The 15,634-nt window shown below is 43.0% G+C and overlaps 1 protein-coding gene and 3 non-coding genes across 4 annotated transcripts in view; all 4 read left to right on the top strand.

Annotated features, from left to right (window-relative positions):
• The window catches only part of LOC106806464, a 16,339-nt gene extending 4,143 nt beyond the window's left edge, over positions 1-12,196 (top strand). The window contains exons 2-11 of the mRNA XM_014808407.1: positions 2,516-2,683; positions 2,889-3,014; positions 3,197-3,304; positions 3,761-3,918; positions 7,560-7,720; positions 8,022-8,163; positions 9,001-9,113; positions 9,448-9,609; positions 9,785-9,909; positions 10,306-12,196. Of these exons, the coding sequence (XP_014663893.1) occupies positions 2,516-2,683; positions 2,889-3,014; positions 3,197-3,304; positions 3,761-3,918; positions 7,560-7,720; positions 8,022-8,163; positions 9,001-9,113; positions 9,448-9,609; positions 9,785-9,909; positions 10,306-10,571 (1,529 nt within the window). The 3' untranslated portion in view covers positions 10,572-12,196. The remainder of the gene's footprint in view (positions 1-2,515; positions 2,684-2,888; positions 3,015-3,196; positions 3,305-3,760; positions 3,919-7,559; positions 7,721-8,021; positions 8,164-9,000; positions 9,114-9,447; positions 9,610-9,784; positions 9,910-10,305) is intronic.
• On the top strand, positions 4,294-4,366 carry Trnar-ccu. The gene has a single exon. It is a non-coding gene; the product is annotated as a tRNA-Arg (tRNA).
• On the top strand, positions 4,992-5,064 carry Trnar-ccu. Its single transcript has one exon. It is a non-coding gene; the product is annotated as a tRNA-Arg (tRNA).
• On the top strand, positions 5,356-5,429 carry Trnak-cuu. Its single transcript has one exon. It is a non-coding gene; the product is annotated as a tRNA-Lys (tRNA).
• Positions 12,197-15,634: the final 3,438 nt, after the last annotated feature.

The following is a 15,634-nucleotide window of genomic DNA, read 5'->3' as shown; positions in this document are numbered from 1 at the left end:
CACACACACACACACACACACACACACACACACACACACACACACACACACACACACACACACACACACACACACACACACACACACACACATCTAGATCAGCTTAGTAAAAAAAAATTAGTAGGTCTCAAGGGAGAGATAGTATAATATAGAAATAAGTTGTGGATATAGAAATCAGTTAACCCTAACTCTAACCCTAACCCTAACCCTATCCCTAATTCTAAAATAAAACAAAATTAGCCAAAAATAATAAATAATAAAATAAATAAGAGACAACATTAGTCAATCAGAGCCGTCCCCTAGCGGATCACTATCTCTCCCCTGTGCAAAATTCGAAAAAGATCTCTTTCTTTATAATTATGACATAAATATGACGCTGAATACGTTGTCTTCATGATTGTATTGTGTTCTTATTGGGTTCTTATTGTGTGTTCTTATTGTGTGTGCTGCCATTATTTCTATCCACCACTACAATCGTTCGTATCTTGTGGTATAAGTGTTTAGTGATTTTATTATGTAAAAAAAAGTCCGTTTTACACCCCTTGTTTTATTCCGGTACTGACTATAATAGTCGCTAATAAGCTACATATATAGCAGCGATGCACGACCTGAATGGACCGATAACGAATGAAGTGACGCGTATATCTGCATATGCTACGCGGCGCTGAAGGAGTGCGTATCTTGCGCGATTCCATCGACACCTAATGAAGAGACACCCACGCGCGCGTGTGACTCGTGGACCGTGACAGATGCGTTTGTCACCCGTTAGCATTTCGGTCTCGTCAAGCTGACACGCTAAACGGTGACTGCGTCGCACGATGTGACGAATGAGGAAGGATTTCGGGGTCAACAATGACGTATTTCACCTGTTTTTTTACATTTGTTTAGGGGGTGTTGGTCGGAGTCTACTATTATTGTCAATCATTGTTATTGATAGGTCGTATTTATATCAGCAGCGCAAGGGTGCAGTCTTACTAATCGTTTCGTAGTGCTATACATTATATATTTTAGGAGCATTTCGTTCATAGGTCTTTATTGTCCAGATAAGAATTACTACTTAAACGTAACGGAGTATCCATTGACAAATAGAGGACCATGCAGTGTTATTACAGAGAGTAACTGCATTCAGAAGAAGGCCTTCAATAGTTACAATATAGCGGGGTTTGTAGAATGGCCGCACGGAGAATTTCGGACATCTGCTACAACCAGCAAAATGATTTCGAGTTTTTTTTTATTCGTCGGTATAACGAGCGTGCGATCGGTTACCGTGCTGCGAGTGCAACTAGATCGAAATTTTTGGTCGACTTTTTATATTTCAGCTTTAGGTGCGAGCGCAGTTCGTGCAAGAATGTCGCGACGATGTTTCGAGACTCCAGAAACCACAGCGATACACTTGTACTACGGCTCACGCACGTGACCGTTGTAACTCTCTCTCTCTCTCCTCGCATACTTCTCGCTAACCAAGCATGCTCTGTGTCTGGATGAATATCATGCCGATATCGGGGGGGGGGGCAATGATATCATACCGATATCGGGGGCCAGTGATATCTAACGCGTTTCGTCAATACATCGAGTTTTTTTTTATTATCCCAGATTCGCATGTGCGATATAATTACTGTAAAAAATACGATATAGCTTAGCGCTTCATAAATTCTAATTACGCCGCAGGTGAGATAGCATAATTTGATCAAAAACTAATAATACATGTACGTATATTGTACATAATACATGTATTATTAGCGCTTGATTTAAATCATACACATTTTCGCAGTTATAGTTGTAGATAATCCGTTGGCTACTGTCACTACAACTTTACTCGCGTCTCACGCCATTATCATCAAACCTATATTATCTTATCGTCAAACTTCTATCATCATGTCTTCAAACATATATTATCATATCAACAAAGTTATATCATTACATCATCAAACTTGTATCATCATATCATCAAAGTTATGTCAACATGTCATCAAACTTATGTCATTACATCATCAAACTTATATCATTATATCATCAAACCTATATCAGCATGTCATCAACATATATCATAATTAGCGTGACTACAGCGTGACTAATCATCAACCCCAGCGTCCGATTCGCGTGCTGATGCGAGCGATGATGGGAGGGGGGAAGTGTTTCCTGCGACATCGCGCGGAATCGCTCGTGCACATTATCTGTCGCGCATGCCAACCTGCATCATGATCTTCTATATTGGCACACCTGCGTCTCGCCCTTGATCACGTTCGTTCACCGTCACCAATGACCGACCAGCTATTGCCTCGCGCATTGATTACCTGAGGCGGTCAGGTTTCTGGCCACCCCACGGAGGAAGTACGCAATTTACCTGCACTAGCGAGGCACGTCCGTTTGATTGGTGAGTCACCATCAGCAATCTGCCTAGAGACGTACCTCCGTCATAGGCAGCTATCCCCGGTGCTGATCACCATCTACCTGGGGGCGTACCTTCGGCATAGGCAGCTATCTACATGCTGTGCTGTCTTTACTTGTTTTGCAGTCGCGGCGGTTTCGCACAAGTTGACTAAGCGCTTCGGTGTGCCGATAGAGGCAGAGATCGGCTGCGCTAGTGATGGCGGCAACGCAACGTTCGTCGCCGACCCGTCCGACTGTGCAGTGTTCTACTACTGTGATCATAGCTGGCCACGAATAAGCTTCTGTCCGACAGGTAAAGTCATTAATAAATTCTAAACTCTCTGCTGTTGCAAAACCAGTCGATTTTGCTAATTAACAATTAAAGTCACTGCCCCGAAATACGGTAATTTTGTTGATAACTTGACTCTATTTAACGGTCACGGAAAGCTGGACGTGATTGAAATAACACGAGAAAACGAAGTTAGGAAAGCAAATTCAAGTGATTTATGTACGTGCAGGTACAATTTGGAGCCAGTCTGATCGTCACAATGGAAGATGTGAGCGGCCGGAAAGGGCATATAACGACGCTTGTGGTTTTACGTACAATGCCCCACGTGGCGAGGGCGGTGACATACCAAAGAGTGGTAAGTACTCTAAAACTCGTTCAACCTCTCTTTCAATCGCTCTCCCTCTCTCTCTCTCTTTGCCCTCTATCTCTTAATTCTTAAGTAAAGCTCTAGGTTGATTGTGTCTTCACGCAAGCGAGTCGTAACCGTAACAACTGTTACACGGACCTCATTGTAATAGCGACTGTACCTGCATTTAGGAGCTTGCGATGTCTACTGCCCCGGCACTTACGAGGAGTGCATTGGCTACACGGAGATCTGTGACGGCTTTCAGCAATGCAAGGACGGTAGCGACGAGAGGGGCTGCGGTATGTCTATAGCGATCATTACGTACGTTTAGACGCGCCGAAACTGCGCGCACGCATTCGAGGGACGGTGTTTTATAAATACTACACTCGTGATGTCAATTGACCAATTAAAGTTCGGCGTGTGCTAATATCGGAAAGGTATTGTGTCTGTTTGTGCAATTAGGATTTCTCCCCGCGACCGTTTTCGTTTAATTGCAGCGCAAATTTACCATGTCATGTTTGCGAGCACTCTGTGTTTAACAGACACGACGATGGGCGTGTGATCTGTGCTCGGCTATTATATGTCTTAGTGTACCTTGCATGGCCAGCTCTGAACTCGTTCTGCCAGTTTCTAAAAAACGAAATTGTAAAATTACACCGGCGATTGTCCCGTCGTCGCTTACTATGGATTTCCTACGGATTTTTGTGCGCGATAATAAACATTAATTCGTTTAAATCGTGTGCTATATCCGCCAGCGGCTCCGTGCAACCCCGACGATTGCAAACTGCCCGACTGTCGCTGCTCGGGCACCGACATTCCTGGAGGGCTGCTGCCTAGTGAAATACCACAGATTGTTCTACTGACCTTCGAGGGAGCTGCGCGTATAGAGGACTATCAGCACCTGTACCTGCAGGTGAGAACGTTGATCGCTGATTGCGCGAAATCTTTCTAAAAAAAACTCCTCTCAATGCCAACTCTTCATTGCTAAAAAACTACTCGTGAAATATCTGACAGTGCTCGTTCGATGTTTAGGCAATTGCTTATTGGGAATCACCGCAATTCTTTGAAAGACACTTATAAATGCTCATATAGGCCATATTGCCCAGGGTTAAATTACAAAGAACGTATAGATTATATAAACGAACACAAAATTAATCTCATATGCGGGAAGAGGGTGACTATTGGGTTCAGGAATCACCAGAGAAACCTCGATTTTACGCAATTCTTTAATTGTGAGATGCAGCATGCACACGAGGAGCTCAGATGCACGCAGCATCTGAAAATCACAGCCCCAGTGGCCCAATGGATAAGGCATCGGTCTCCTAAACCGGGGATTGTGGGTTCGAGTCCCACCTGGGGTACACTTTTCAATCATTGGCCGATTAAATTTTACCTTGTCTCTACGTAAAATAGATTCCCATTAGACGGCTAGTATGTAGATGACCAAATCACAGTCCGAGTGGCGGTGATTCGGAACACTAATTTATATGCGGTTCTAGCCAATCAGCGTTCTTATAGGGCATTCTAAAAACGAAGCTGAGTAACGAAGTGCCGCAGGTTCACGCGCGGAAAAAAAACACATAAAACTTCTTGGCTTGCGCGACTTAGCAACGATATCTTAGGAGATGTGATATCTCGCTCAAACGGTTAAGTCAACTGACGTCCTAAGCTAGTTGTCGTGGGTTCGCATCGCAGCCGTCTGTGCTAGAACTTCGCACTAAGAATTACATTTTACCTTAACAACATTAACGGTGGATAAACATCACACTGCTTGCTTATTACTCGTGCATGTACAATATCAGTGACGTAACAGAAAATATCAATAACGTACAATATCAATAACGTACATCGGTCTCCTAATCAAAAATTGATTATTCGGATTCCATCTATGATAAAAGTTCTTTCTTTGACCCATTGAATATTGACCCAACGATATTTAAGATAGGTGGGTTTAAAATTACTTGAATGTATGTCAAACTCCATACAGCCCCAGTGGCCCAATGGATAAGGCATCGGTTTCCTAAACCGGGGATTGTGGGTTCGAGTCCCACCTGGGGTATATTTTCGTTCATTTAGCTGAATTCTAAATGCTTTCCTTAAATTACATCATTGATCAATAGGTATTAAATGAACTACTGCCATGTAACTCTTGCAATCGCCGTAACACCATTTAAGACAGATTGCCATGGAAACACTGGAATTGATGTGAAACAATCACAGCCCTAGTTGCCTAATAGATAAAGTGTGTCTACTGAGTTCATGTCTCACCAGAGTAACATCAACTTTACGCAATTTTTTAATTGTAAGATGCAGCGAAAAGCAGAGATGCACGCACGAGATAAATATTACAGCCCCAGTGGCCCAATGGATAAGGCATCGGTCTCTTAAACCGGGGATTGTTGGTTCGAGTCCTAACCTGGGGTACACTTTCAGGTTTTTTTCGTGTGGTTCATTTGGCTATACCAATGATATAGTACAGTCAGGGCCGGACTAAGCGTGTGGGGGGCCCGGGGCACGCAATTGTGTGGGGGCCCTTATAGTCTGTATTTTTTCTGCACTTTCATGCTTGCAAATTCAGAGAGTATTTCATCGTGTTTCAACGAATTTAAAATGTCACTTTCGATAGCGAGAATACTGAGGTTTACCAGTCTCTGTTGGCTCATCGTGGTTCTCATGTGATTTTTAATCAACTTGAGTTTTGAAAATGACCTTTCACCGCTACAATTCATGACCATCAATGAAAGATAGATTCTCAGAGCAATTTCGGTATTAGGGAAAGTGTCCTTCAGCTGAGCAGCAAAATTCAGTCAGAGAAACAGCATGGGAAACGCATCACTTCAACGTTACATGCTAAGAATTTTGTGGATTACAATTACGACAGTTTTGTAAATTTTAGGATACTCTAAATGTGGGGGGCCCCAAATGTGGGGGGCCCGGGGCACGTGCCCCTGTTGCCCCGCCCTTAATCCGCTAGTGAGTACAGTTATCTGCTGGCATGTAATCTACGCAATCGCATTACTAGTGGACCAACACATACGGCGTCAGGTTTCTGTTACGGGTGGATACATATAAAACTGCTGTCACTAAAATTACAATGCACCGTAAACAATAAATGTTCCATACAAAACTACTGGAATTTAAGTAAAACAACCAGAGCCATAGTGGCCCAGCGGATAGAACATTTCCCAAACAGGGGATGTTGGTTTGGATCATACTTGAGTTATGTTTCAACGATAAATTCTAAAATCTCCCACTAAACATCATTAGTGGCAGACGTATATGGAACTACTGGCACGTAACTTAGAATCATAGCTCTACTGGTACAACACATAATAAAGTTTCGGCTGTCTGCTAATGTGGATATATATAAAACCGATGTCGCTAATAAGATGATAAAGTTTAGTAAAAAAAATTGTTTAACCCAAGTTCTACCTATGCTACAAATTCTTACTCTGCTCAATCTTATATTCCCATATCGATATTTAAGATGAATATGTGTAAAACTACTCACATACAGACCCAGTGGCCCAATGGATAAGGCATCGTGTCCTCACATGGGGTACACTTTTTAATTATTTGGCAGATTTCTGAACCCTTTGCTGAAATACGGTTATGAAACTATTAGAGTGTAGCGCGTGCAATCATATCACTAGTGGACTAAAGGAAAAAGCTTAAGTTGCCTAAACCTGCGCAGCTTTGGCTGCCATCTGTAGTAACTTTGCTTGCTCCTCAAAAAAGCATTTTCCTTGAGAGGCCCATCACTTTTCCATTTTGAGAAAATACTTCGCGATTCTATCAACCGTGGAGCTTAGTGGGGGAAGTTTAATAGCAATTAGATGATCGCATTCCAAAATAAACGCGTTACCATGTGAGTGCAAACCCGTTTGTATACATCTGCCGTTTGCTTTAAGAAATACATGATGCCCATGATAAAATCTACATCCGGCTATTTTAATTGCGTAACTACGTGTTGTTGTTGTTGCCGGCATTTAAGAGCTTCCCTACCTTCTTTCTTTGTCTGATTATATGCTTCGGCAACCGTGGGGTTTTTAGAGTACTTCTACTTCGCGCACATCTTATAACGTTGTGCATAATAGTCTCGACGCGGCAAACCATTTTACTTCGAGTAGGATTTTCACTGGCAATTCTCGTATCCAAGTGACTACGTTAACTGTGATTTTACTGTGACTGTTGTTCGAAATTGATTCCGGCTTATCGTTCGTTTTTGCGCTATATCGTGTTCTCTGAGATTCTCATCGATTCGCGTTCTGTTCCACGGCTATTGAATTGAATATTATCTGAACACGTAAGACTAAAAAAGGTTTTATCGGGGGATGAATTTTCGCCAGATCTAAGCATTATCAAAGATCACTAAGTCTAGCTAACCCGTTTTCGTGCGTCATGTACCACACAATGGCCTCATATACGCCAGCAACACTCATTCGTTAACACGTTTAACGTTGCCTTGTTAACAAGGGATCTATCGCCCCGTGCTGGATTTTTCGCATATTCTCTAATGTTTTACATCAAGTTTCGCATGGAACGTGTTAATAGATCTTCAACAAAATCGGACGCGACAGGCGCCGCGTACCTAGAACCAACGCTAATGGCTGTCCGCTCGGAGCCACATTCTTCGACATTAACCAGTTCACCGAGTTCGTAGTCCTTCAAGGACTATACACCCAGGGTGTCGAAATCGCCTCGTTATCTCTCAGGTACGTTACGTGTATATAGCTGACTCGCATCGAAGAGAAGAAGTAGAGGTGATATTAACTGCTATAGAATGTCTGCCTCCTCTCGTTCATTTCCCAAGTTCAACGACCGCGATGCGAGACATCATCGCTACGGCGTAAATATCTCGGGTAATTAATACAGGGTAATTAATACGGGGTAATTAATACGGGGTAATTAATACGGGGTAATTAATACGGAGTAGTTAATACGGAGCAATTAATACTGGGTAATTAATGCGGGGTAAATAATGCGGGTTGCGCGGCCGCGTGTTTTGCCTCGCAGCCACCAGTCTCCAGCATCCTACTGGCGCGACGCCCCGCAGCACGTGTGGCAGGCAGAGATTGCCGATCACCGCAGCACGATGCAGTCCCTGGCTCGCATCAACCCGGCCGATGTGAAAGGCATGCGCGCACCCTACCTACAGGTACGTACGATGCTTTGCCAACAATCGCATTATCGGGATTACATCGCATCGAGTCTCGTGCGATATATAGTCATACGATAGTATAGTAATAGTAGATGTATAGAGGCATAGTGGACGTATAGAGGCGTAGTAGATGTATAGAGGCATAGTAGATGTATAGAGGCATAGTAGATGTATAGAGGCGTAGTAGATGTATAGAGGCATAGTAGATGTATAGAGGCATAGTAGATGTATAGAGGCATAGTAGATGTATAGAGGCATAGTAGATGTATAGAGGCATAGTAGATGTATAGAGGCATAGTAGATGTATAGAGGCATAGTAGATGTATAGAGGCGTAGTAGATGTATAGAGGCATAGTAGATGTATAGAGGCATAGTAGATGTATAGAGGCATAGTAGACGTATAGATGCATAATCATAGTCTATACTACATATCTCATACGAACTTAGTCTCACGTATCATTTATTGGCATGTTGTATTGTGAGTTATGCTCACAGGTTTTAGGCTTACGGTAGTGTGAGTTGCGGTCGGGCGACTTAAGCATTCGATGAAAAAAATTACTCGAGATGGTCTGGAATATACTGGAATATCATTTCAGTCACTGTGCAATCTGATTACATGGGTTTCGTTTTTCTGCCATAGTATCTTATTTTTATTCGGTTTTGTAACAACACTTTCTAAAACGCGCAACCACTAATAAATATATTCTACTACACTTGTACAGTGGTGGTATGTGTAAACATCGGCGATAAATGACATTACATGGACACGACGCGTTTGTGCACCTCTCATCGTACTCTCTGGGTTTTTTCTCCCTTTTATACTTGCCACCGCAGCTCGGTGGCAACATGCAGTTCGCCATGTTGAAGGACGAGGGATTCCAGTGGGACAATTCGTGGCCGACCCAGCAGATGAATCCGCCAATGTGGCCCTACACTCTCGATTACAGGTACAGCCGCTAGCGCGCATATACACGAGGTTTCATGTCCCTTCAATACATAGCTAGGCTAGCCTGCGGTTACTTGGCAATTTAGGTTTATCAGTCATTTAAAAAAGTTTTCCTCATTTCGTCTGGTGCTCACAAGGACGGTAAACTCTTCGTAAATTGATAGATATATCACAACTTAACCACTTCTCCTATGTTGTTCATCGCCAGTCGTTGTCTGTTAAAGCAGTTACTCCGCCGTCGCTGTTTAATAGTTACGCAAATAGTGGGAATCTTCACTTGTCAGCATCTGAATACTACAATCTCCATCTTACCATGTGTTAAATTTCTACACTAGATCAACTCAGGAATGCGTAGTGCCTCCCTGTCCTACCGCCGCGTTTCCCGGAGTGTGGGAAGTCCCCATGGTCGACTATTTGGATACAAACAATACCGTCTGTGCATCTGTCGACAACTGCTACTTCCCAGAGAACAAGGAGGAGGCTCTCGAACTTCTCAGGTGCTAATATAATGCACGCACTATAACATCTAATAAAATAATTATGTAGTTATAATAACTGTAATTTGTAGAACCATTGTTCTTCTTAAGTTGGCACAACATGAACGACTTTTTCGGGACAATTCGTTTTGACTTTACTTTCTAATTACATAATACTGTTTTTTTCTTCGTGCAGGTCTAATTTCGATAGACACTACCAGAGTAACAGAGCCCCATTCCCCATACATGTGCGTCCACGATGGTTCTATGAAGCGCAATACAACTTGGAGGCTCTTCAAGAATTTATTGATGACATGATAGGTAAAGACATCAATAGTCCTTTTCACCGCGACTTGGTCATTTCTAAGAATCATTCAAAATTAAGGTCATCCCCTCTGACTATAGGGATTAAGCCCGTATTTTACGAACCAGTTAATAGTTATTACAGAATCGCAAGAATGAGAACAGGCCATGCGAGCGACGACCATCATTGTCGCTACTTTTCGTAATATAATATAATATAATATCTACTACTACTACAAATAATAATAATAATAATAATAATAATAATAATAATAATAATAATAATAATAATTCTGGATTGAATCCCTGTTTCCCAGGTTGGGACACGGTCAACCCAGAAGCCACCGGCTAATGCCGTGATCCACTTTGGAAATAATAATAATCATAATAATATCAATGTGTTTGTACACATAGGTAAGGAGGACGTGTGGTTCACGACGATCAGTCAGGCGATCGAATGGATCCGCAACCCGACCCGCTCAAGCCGCGCCGCCGATACCTTCAACTGTGACTTCCTGCGCAGTAGGGAACCGGTGTGCGATCACCCGCGCTTTTGCGCTTACTACAACGTCACCATGCCCCCGAACAGCGCCGAGCACCCCGGCGACCGCTACTTCCACACCTGCGCTGACATCTGCCCTGCGCACTACCCGTATCTGGGAGTCCCTCTCGGACAATAACCGCACCACCCGGTGGCGCCATCTAGCGAATAACACGCGGCGGATAATTATTTAGATTCATATGTACTCGGCGCAGTTGTCCTTATGATAATAATTACGAATCTATAGCTTTTAACACTAGCGATATTCTATGCAGATATTATTATATCGTGTTTATCCGGGGGCGATGCGTACGTATAGTCAAGTTAACAAACGCATTTATCTTGTCCAATCGGTAAACAGCTTATGAGAATTTTACGAAAGTAATCATTAGCGGTGAGAAGCACCAAAGTACATTTATCTACATTCCTACGAGCGTTAATTTGGTATCAGATACTAGAAATTATGCGGCTTAGTAATGTGGGGAATAATGTAAGAAGATAGATAGGTCGAGCATGCTTTCCGTCTGGAGTAAATCTCTATACGATTCCAAATCGGAGCGATTGCCGATAGCGGAAGCAAGCCTGACGTAGTAGACGAAGAGTAAGCGCGTGTAGATTCTCCAATGTGTATATGAACGTTTCATCTCGTTTTTAGCAGCTTATTTTACGCTCAAACTGTAAATAATCTGTAAACCGAATCGGCGTTGAAGCCCGTTTATATAGAAGCAATTAAAAATAACACGGTTGGGTTCGTACTCGATCATAAGTTCAGAAGTTTGCTTAGCACGCTGCTTGCGATGCGGTGATCATCGAGCGCGTGCGGTTCACCAGTTCGACGTATTCACCAGTATTATATATACACTGTCTTAATCCGGATTTATATTATATTCCCAGTTTCACCTGTGATGTTTAACCGTACTAGTGGACTCACAGCGTGTGTGAAGGTTGTATAAACTAACATGGATGCGTGTTTCAATAACCTTTAAGGCTCACGTACAGACGCAATATCGAAAAAATTATTTTTATGTTCCGCAAGTTTCTGACCAGCGCCTGCAGATGTCTCAACACATTCGTGAAAAATTGATTATTGATAGTTATATCAAAATATCATATAACCCTAACGACTGAGTGTGGAATTTGTCAGTATGATTACATTCTCTAAAATGCATGTAAAAATATTGTATCGATCTTGCATCAAAATGGATACGTTCCTGTGCATGCAGCTGGTCCTACATTTTTACTTTATACAAAATTTATACAAAACTTTGTCCCACACAATGAAAAATTCTTTGTTTAAACATTTATACATTTATATACGTTCCGTATTATAACTGTTCTTAATTTTTGTCGCCACCATAACGGAATCCTTTATACCTGCGATACGCAATATTGTCGAACTGTCTAAACGCACTATTTTTACTGTTAATACCGGAGTGTAGACGTATGCCAAGTAACATTTCGTCATACAAACGTTAAATTTGAGGGTACAATTTCGAGAAAAAAAATTAAATGAAAATTTTAAATTATCGGTTTACTTAGAACGTGCGAACGCTAGCAATATTATATATTTATATACATACATATTTATTATTAATTACATCTTTGCTCAAAATGATTTTAGTACAAGATGCAATTTATGTGTAGGATAAGATTTTACTTTAAAAACGAGATAAACTCGCCATAGGCATGTATTTTGTAAAAATTTATTTTTTATACATGTATATGTGTGTGAGCAAGACTGAATAAATGATATTATCAAACTAACTTTGCGTGTATTTGGATCACTTGTGCTATTGCTGAATATCCATAATTACTACATGTTCAGATAGGCGTGTGTCAGACAGACACATCTTTTAATATATAGGAATTAGATTTACCGCATTTAAATTTGTATAAGTTATATCGTCACTCTACATTTAATTTACACTCTACATTATAATTTGCAAGTACCTTACTCGAAATTGCGCTTAGTTACCATTATTATATTGTATGCTAAATACGCGAATTATTATGGTGTTAAATTATTCTGACTTTATCACGACACATTAAGACATTGACTGAATTCTGCTCACTCATCACATGATTAATATTTCAGTTATATTATATCTAATTGAAGGAGATGGGCCGAATAGCGTTATCTATAACACCTCATTTCGTACAACTTTAATATAATTATTTTACCTTCGTTGGTTTCATTGGTCTACAAATCTCAGCGGTCGTTTTAACATTATACATAACTAGCCATACTTTGCTGATAACTATTACGATATGCATCACTATGTTGAGGAGTGCAACACTGCGTGCATAATTTACTATTTGGTAAATTCTCGCGAACTAAAAGATAAACTTGACAAAACCATTATCACTTCACAATATTTATTCAAACATAATTCTAACGTATATTACAACGATCGTCGACGTTTGACGACGCATACAATACTCGCGCTATTTAGTGAGGCATTCACAGTTGATTCATATGACTAAAATCCTATGTACGCTCAACGAATTTCAATAACATTACCACTGAGTCGTCTTTTGTGGTTGGCCCGCGACAACAGGCAATCACCGACATGAAGAATGCCGCGAAAACAAAAACGACGAAGACACATAGAACGGCAGCGAGTCCGTGGGGCGGCAGACACACTTTACTATCATCTTCATCGAACAGAGGTTGCGAGCTCTGCTTCCTCCTCCCCCTGCCGTTGTCTCGCACGAGAATCTGCCCCGTGATCGTAATATTATCGGTAACGTCATCGTCGGCAGCTGGCCGACGTCCGACCTGCCGCCGTCGTCGCCTCGCCGGCTCGCACAGATCGTCGCAGTCGTCGGCGTCGACGCAGGCGTACGCGCTGCACGTGAACTCGACCCGGTCGTCGTCAGCAAACTTGAAGGCGTTGAAGGCGATGTACTTTTCGACGGGCGCGTTGTCGCCGCCGACGCGCTTGCGCAGGCGGCTGCTGCGCACGATGTCGTCGCGCAGCGCCGCGTCGACGCACGAGGCGGCGTCGATCAGCGCCACCTGGCGACCAGTCGCCGGACTGCGCGCGAAGCAGTCGAACACGGCAATGCTCTTGAATACGTCGTCGTTCTCCAGCGCGGCGACGAGCAGCAGGCCGTCGCCGATGCCGACCGCCGTCGCGACGGGCCGCTTGTCGTCGATGTCGTCGCCCCGCCAGACGCGCAGCGTCGCCTCGCACGGTTCCGGCGTCGCGTCGACGACGCTCGTCGACAGTCGGCCGACGTTCACGTCGTCGGCGACGACGGCGATCGCTTCCGGCGGCGCATACGTGCAGGACGTCGACAGCGTGAAGTCGTCGCTCTGCAGTAGGTTTCGTCGCCTGGCGACGATCAGACGGACGCCGAACTGCTTCGGGTCGCTGTGCGGCAGCGCCGACAGTCCGCACGTGTCGTGCGCGACGGACATCGTCACGCTCGCAGATCCGTCGCCGACCGCTCGGCACTCGGCGACGTCGTGGAAACCTTCAGCGAACACCTCGCCGCTAAAGCCGGCAGCGAAGCGGAACGTTGCCGTCAATGCGTCGCCATCGCAGGTGACCTCTTGCGCTAGAATGAGAAAACCGCGACGACGATGATTACGAAAAGAGTAACCTAAATATTGAACGACGAAAAATTGATGTAAGTTAAAAACGAAAAAAATAGATAATAAAATTATTAATAAATAAATGTAATAAAAATTTAATAACATCAATAATGACAGAAAAACGACGAAAGTTGAAACGGAATACAGTAGACGATACCACAGTAACGTTCATGTACGTGATGGCATGTTGACGGTGATAGTAACAGGTAAGCATGAACATATTCACACTATAATTGTGTAACCATATTCATCCATGTATAGATATGTTCATGATACCAGATAATTATATGCGTTCGTTGTAATACGAATAGGGTGTACAAATATACTTACGTGGCTCGAGGATCTCAACGAATCGACCCTCGTGGATGCAGGCACTCAGCACGAGGAGGAATAGCGCCACACTAGGCATCTGTGCAATTTGGTAGTCAGTCGGTTAGTAATGTTTATCATGGAGTAACGCGCGCTTATATACACCGGAGCATGGCACCTCGAGCGCTGGCTAATTAATTATGTGTTCATCGTCCTTTGTTTCGACAGTTCGTCGATTGTTAACCGTCGATTGTTAAACTGCCAGCGCCAGAAAGTCGTTGTTATTGTTGTTGCTGTTGTTGTTGCTATTTGCAAGTAAAGTTCCCAGGTGCTCGCCATCACCGACATTATCGAGTTGACTGGTTTCGGGATAAGTATACCGGTTACTTTAGCTGCAGGCATTTTGCTGCTACCATGCGCAATACAAAACATATCATTGTACACGCGCGACAATACTAGTTGCGGAGTACCTACTTCAACCGACTCTTGTTGATCTATTCATATATAATCTGATCTTGTCAATCTAGTCACCCCGCATGGAACCCCATTTAACGAACCAAAATCATGCGTTCTATTATTTGGGAAACTGGCGCAATCGGTATGCTCATCAAAATCGCTAACAAAACGTCACTAAAACTTGTGATGCCAGGTACGCGTATTAACTCGTGGAAACGGTGCATATGACTAGCAACAACAACAACAACAACAACAACTTTCTGGTTGTAAATGACTACGAATCCGCTCCATTATCAGCAGTACCTACGGTCGGAGGTTAGGGACGTGGAAAATCTTTCAGCATAAGTTACGTCGATCAGTCTGCAACCGACGAGATTGTAAGCAACATTACAATCACCGGACAGATTCTTCTACCACCTAAAAACAAAATAAAACTGTCGAATTAAGACGCTAGCAAGGTGTGCCTGCCGCCCCATGGATGGGCTGCTGTTAACTACGTATTCATCGTATTCGTTTTTGCCACATTATTCCTGTCACCGATTGCCGGGTGCCACGGACAGACTATTAATGTAGTAATATTGTTGTCATCCGCGATTCTACGAGATTATAATTTGTATACGTGAAAACTCTCTGTTATAGTTTTTAAAAGACACTAAAACATTTTTGCCAGACGACATGGGGATGGGCCATCAATTCGTTATTCGAGAAACAATATAGCTATACGCGTCCTTACCTCAACCCTTGACTACAAATTCTCATCAGACAAGAGAAATAGCCACCGGTAGCCTGTCGAAAGTAGATTTCCATGCTGCATGGGAGTCACGGGTGAAGTTGCG

Source organism: Priapulus caudatus, unplaced genomic scaffold, assembly GCF_000485595.1.
Source record: "Priapulus caudatus unplaced genomic scaffold, Priapulus_caudatus-5.0.1 Scaffold8, whole genome shotgun sequence".
In the NCBI taxonomy this organism is placed as follows: Eukaryota; Metazoa; Priapulida; class Priapulimorpha; order Priapulimorphida; family Priapulidae; genus Priapulus; species Priapulus caudatus.
The sequence above is the reverse complement of the archived record's forward strand: the minus strand, read 5'-3'. Positions and strand labels throughout refer to the sequence as shown.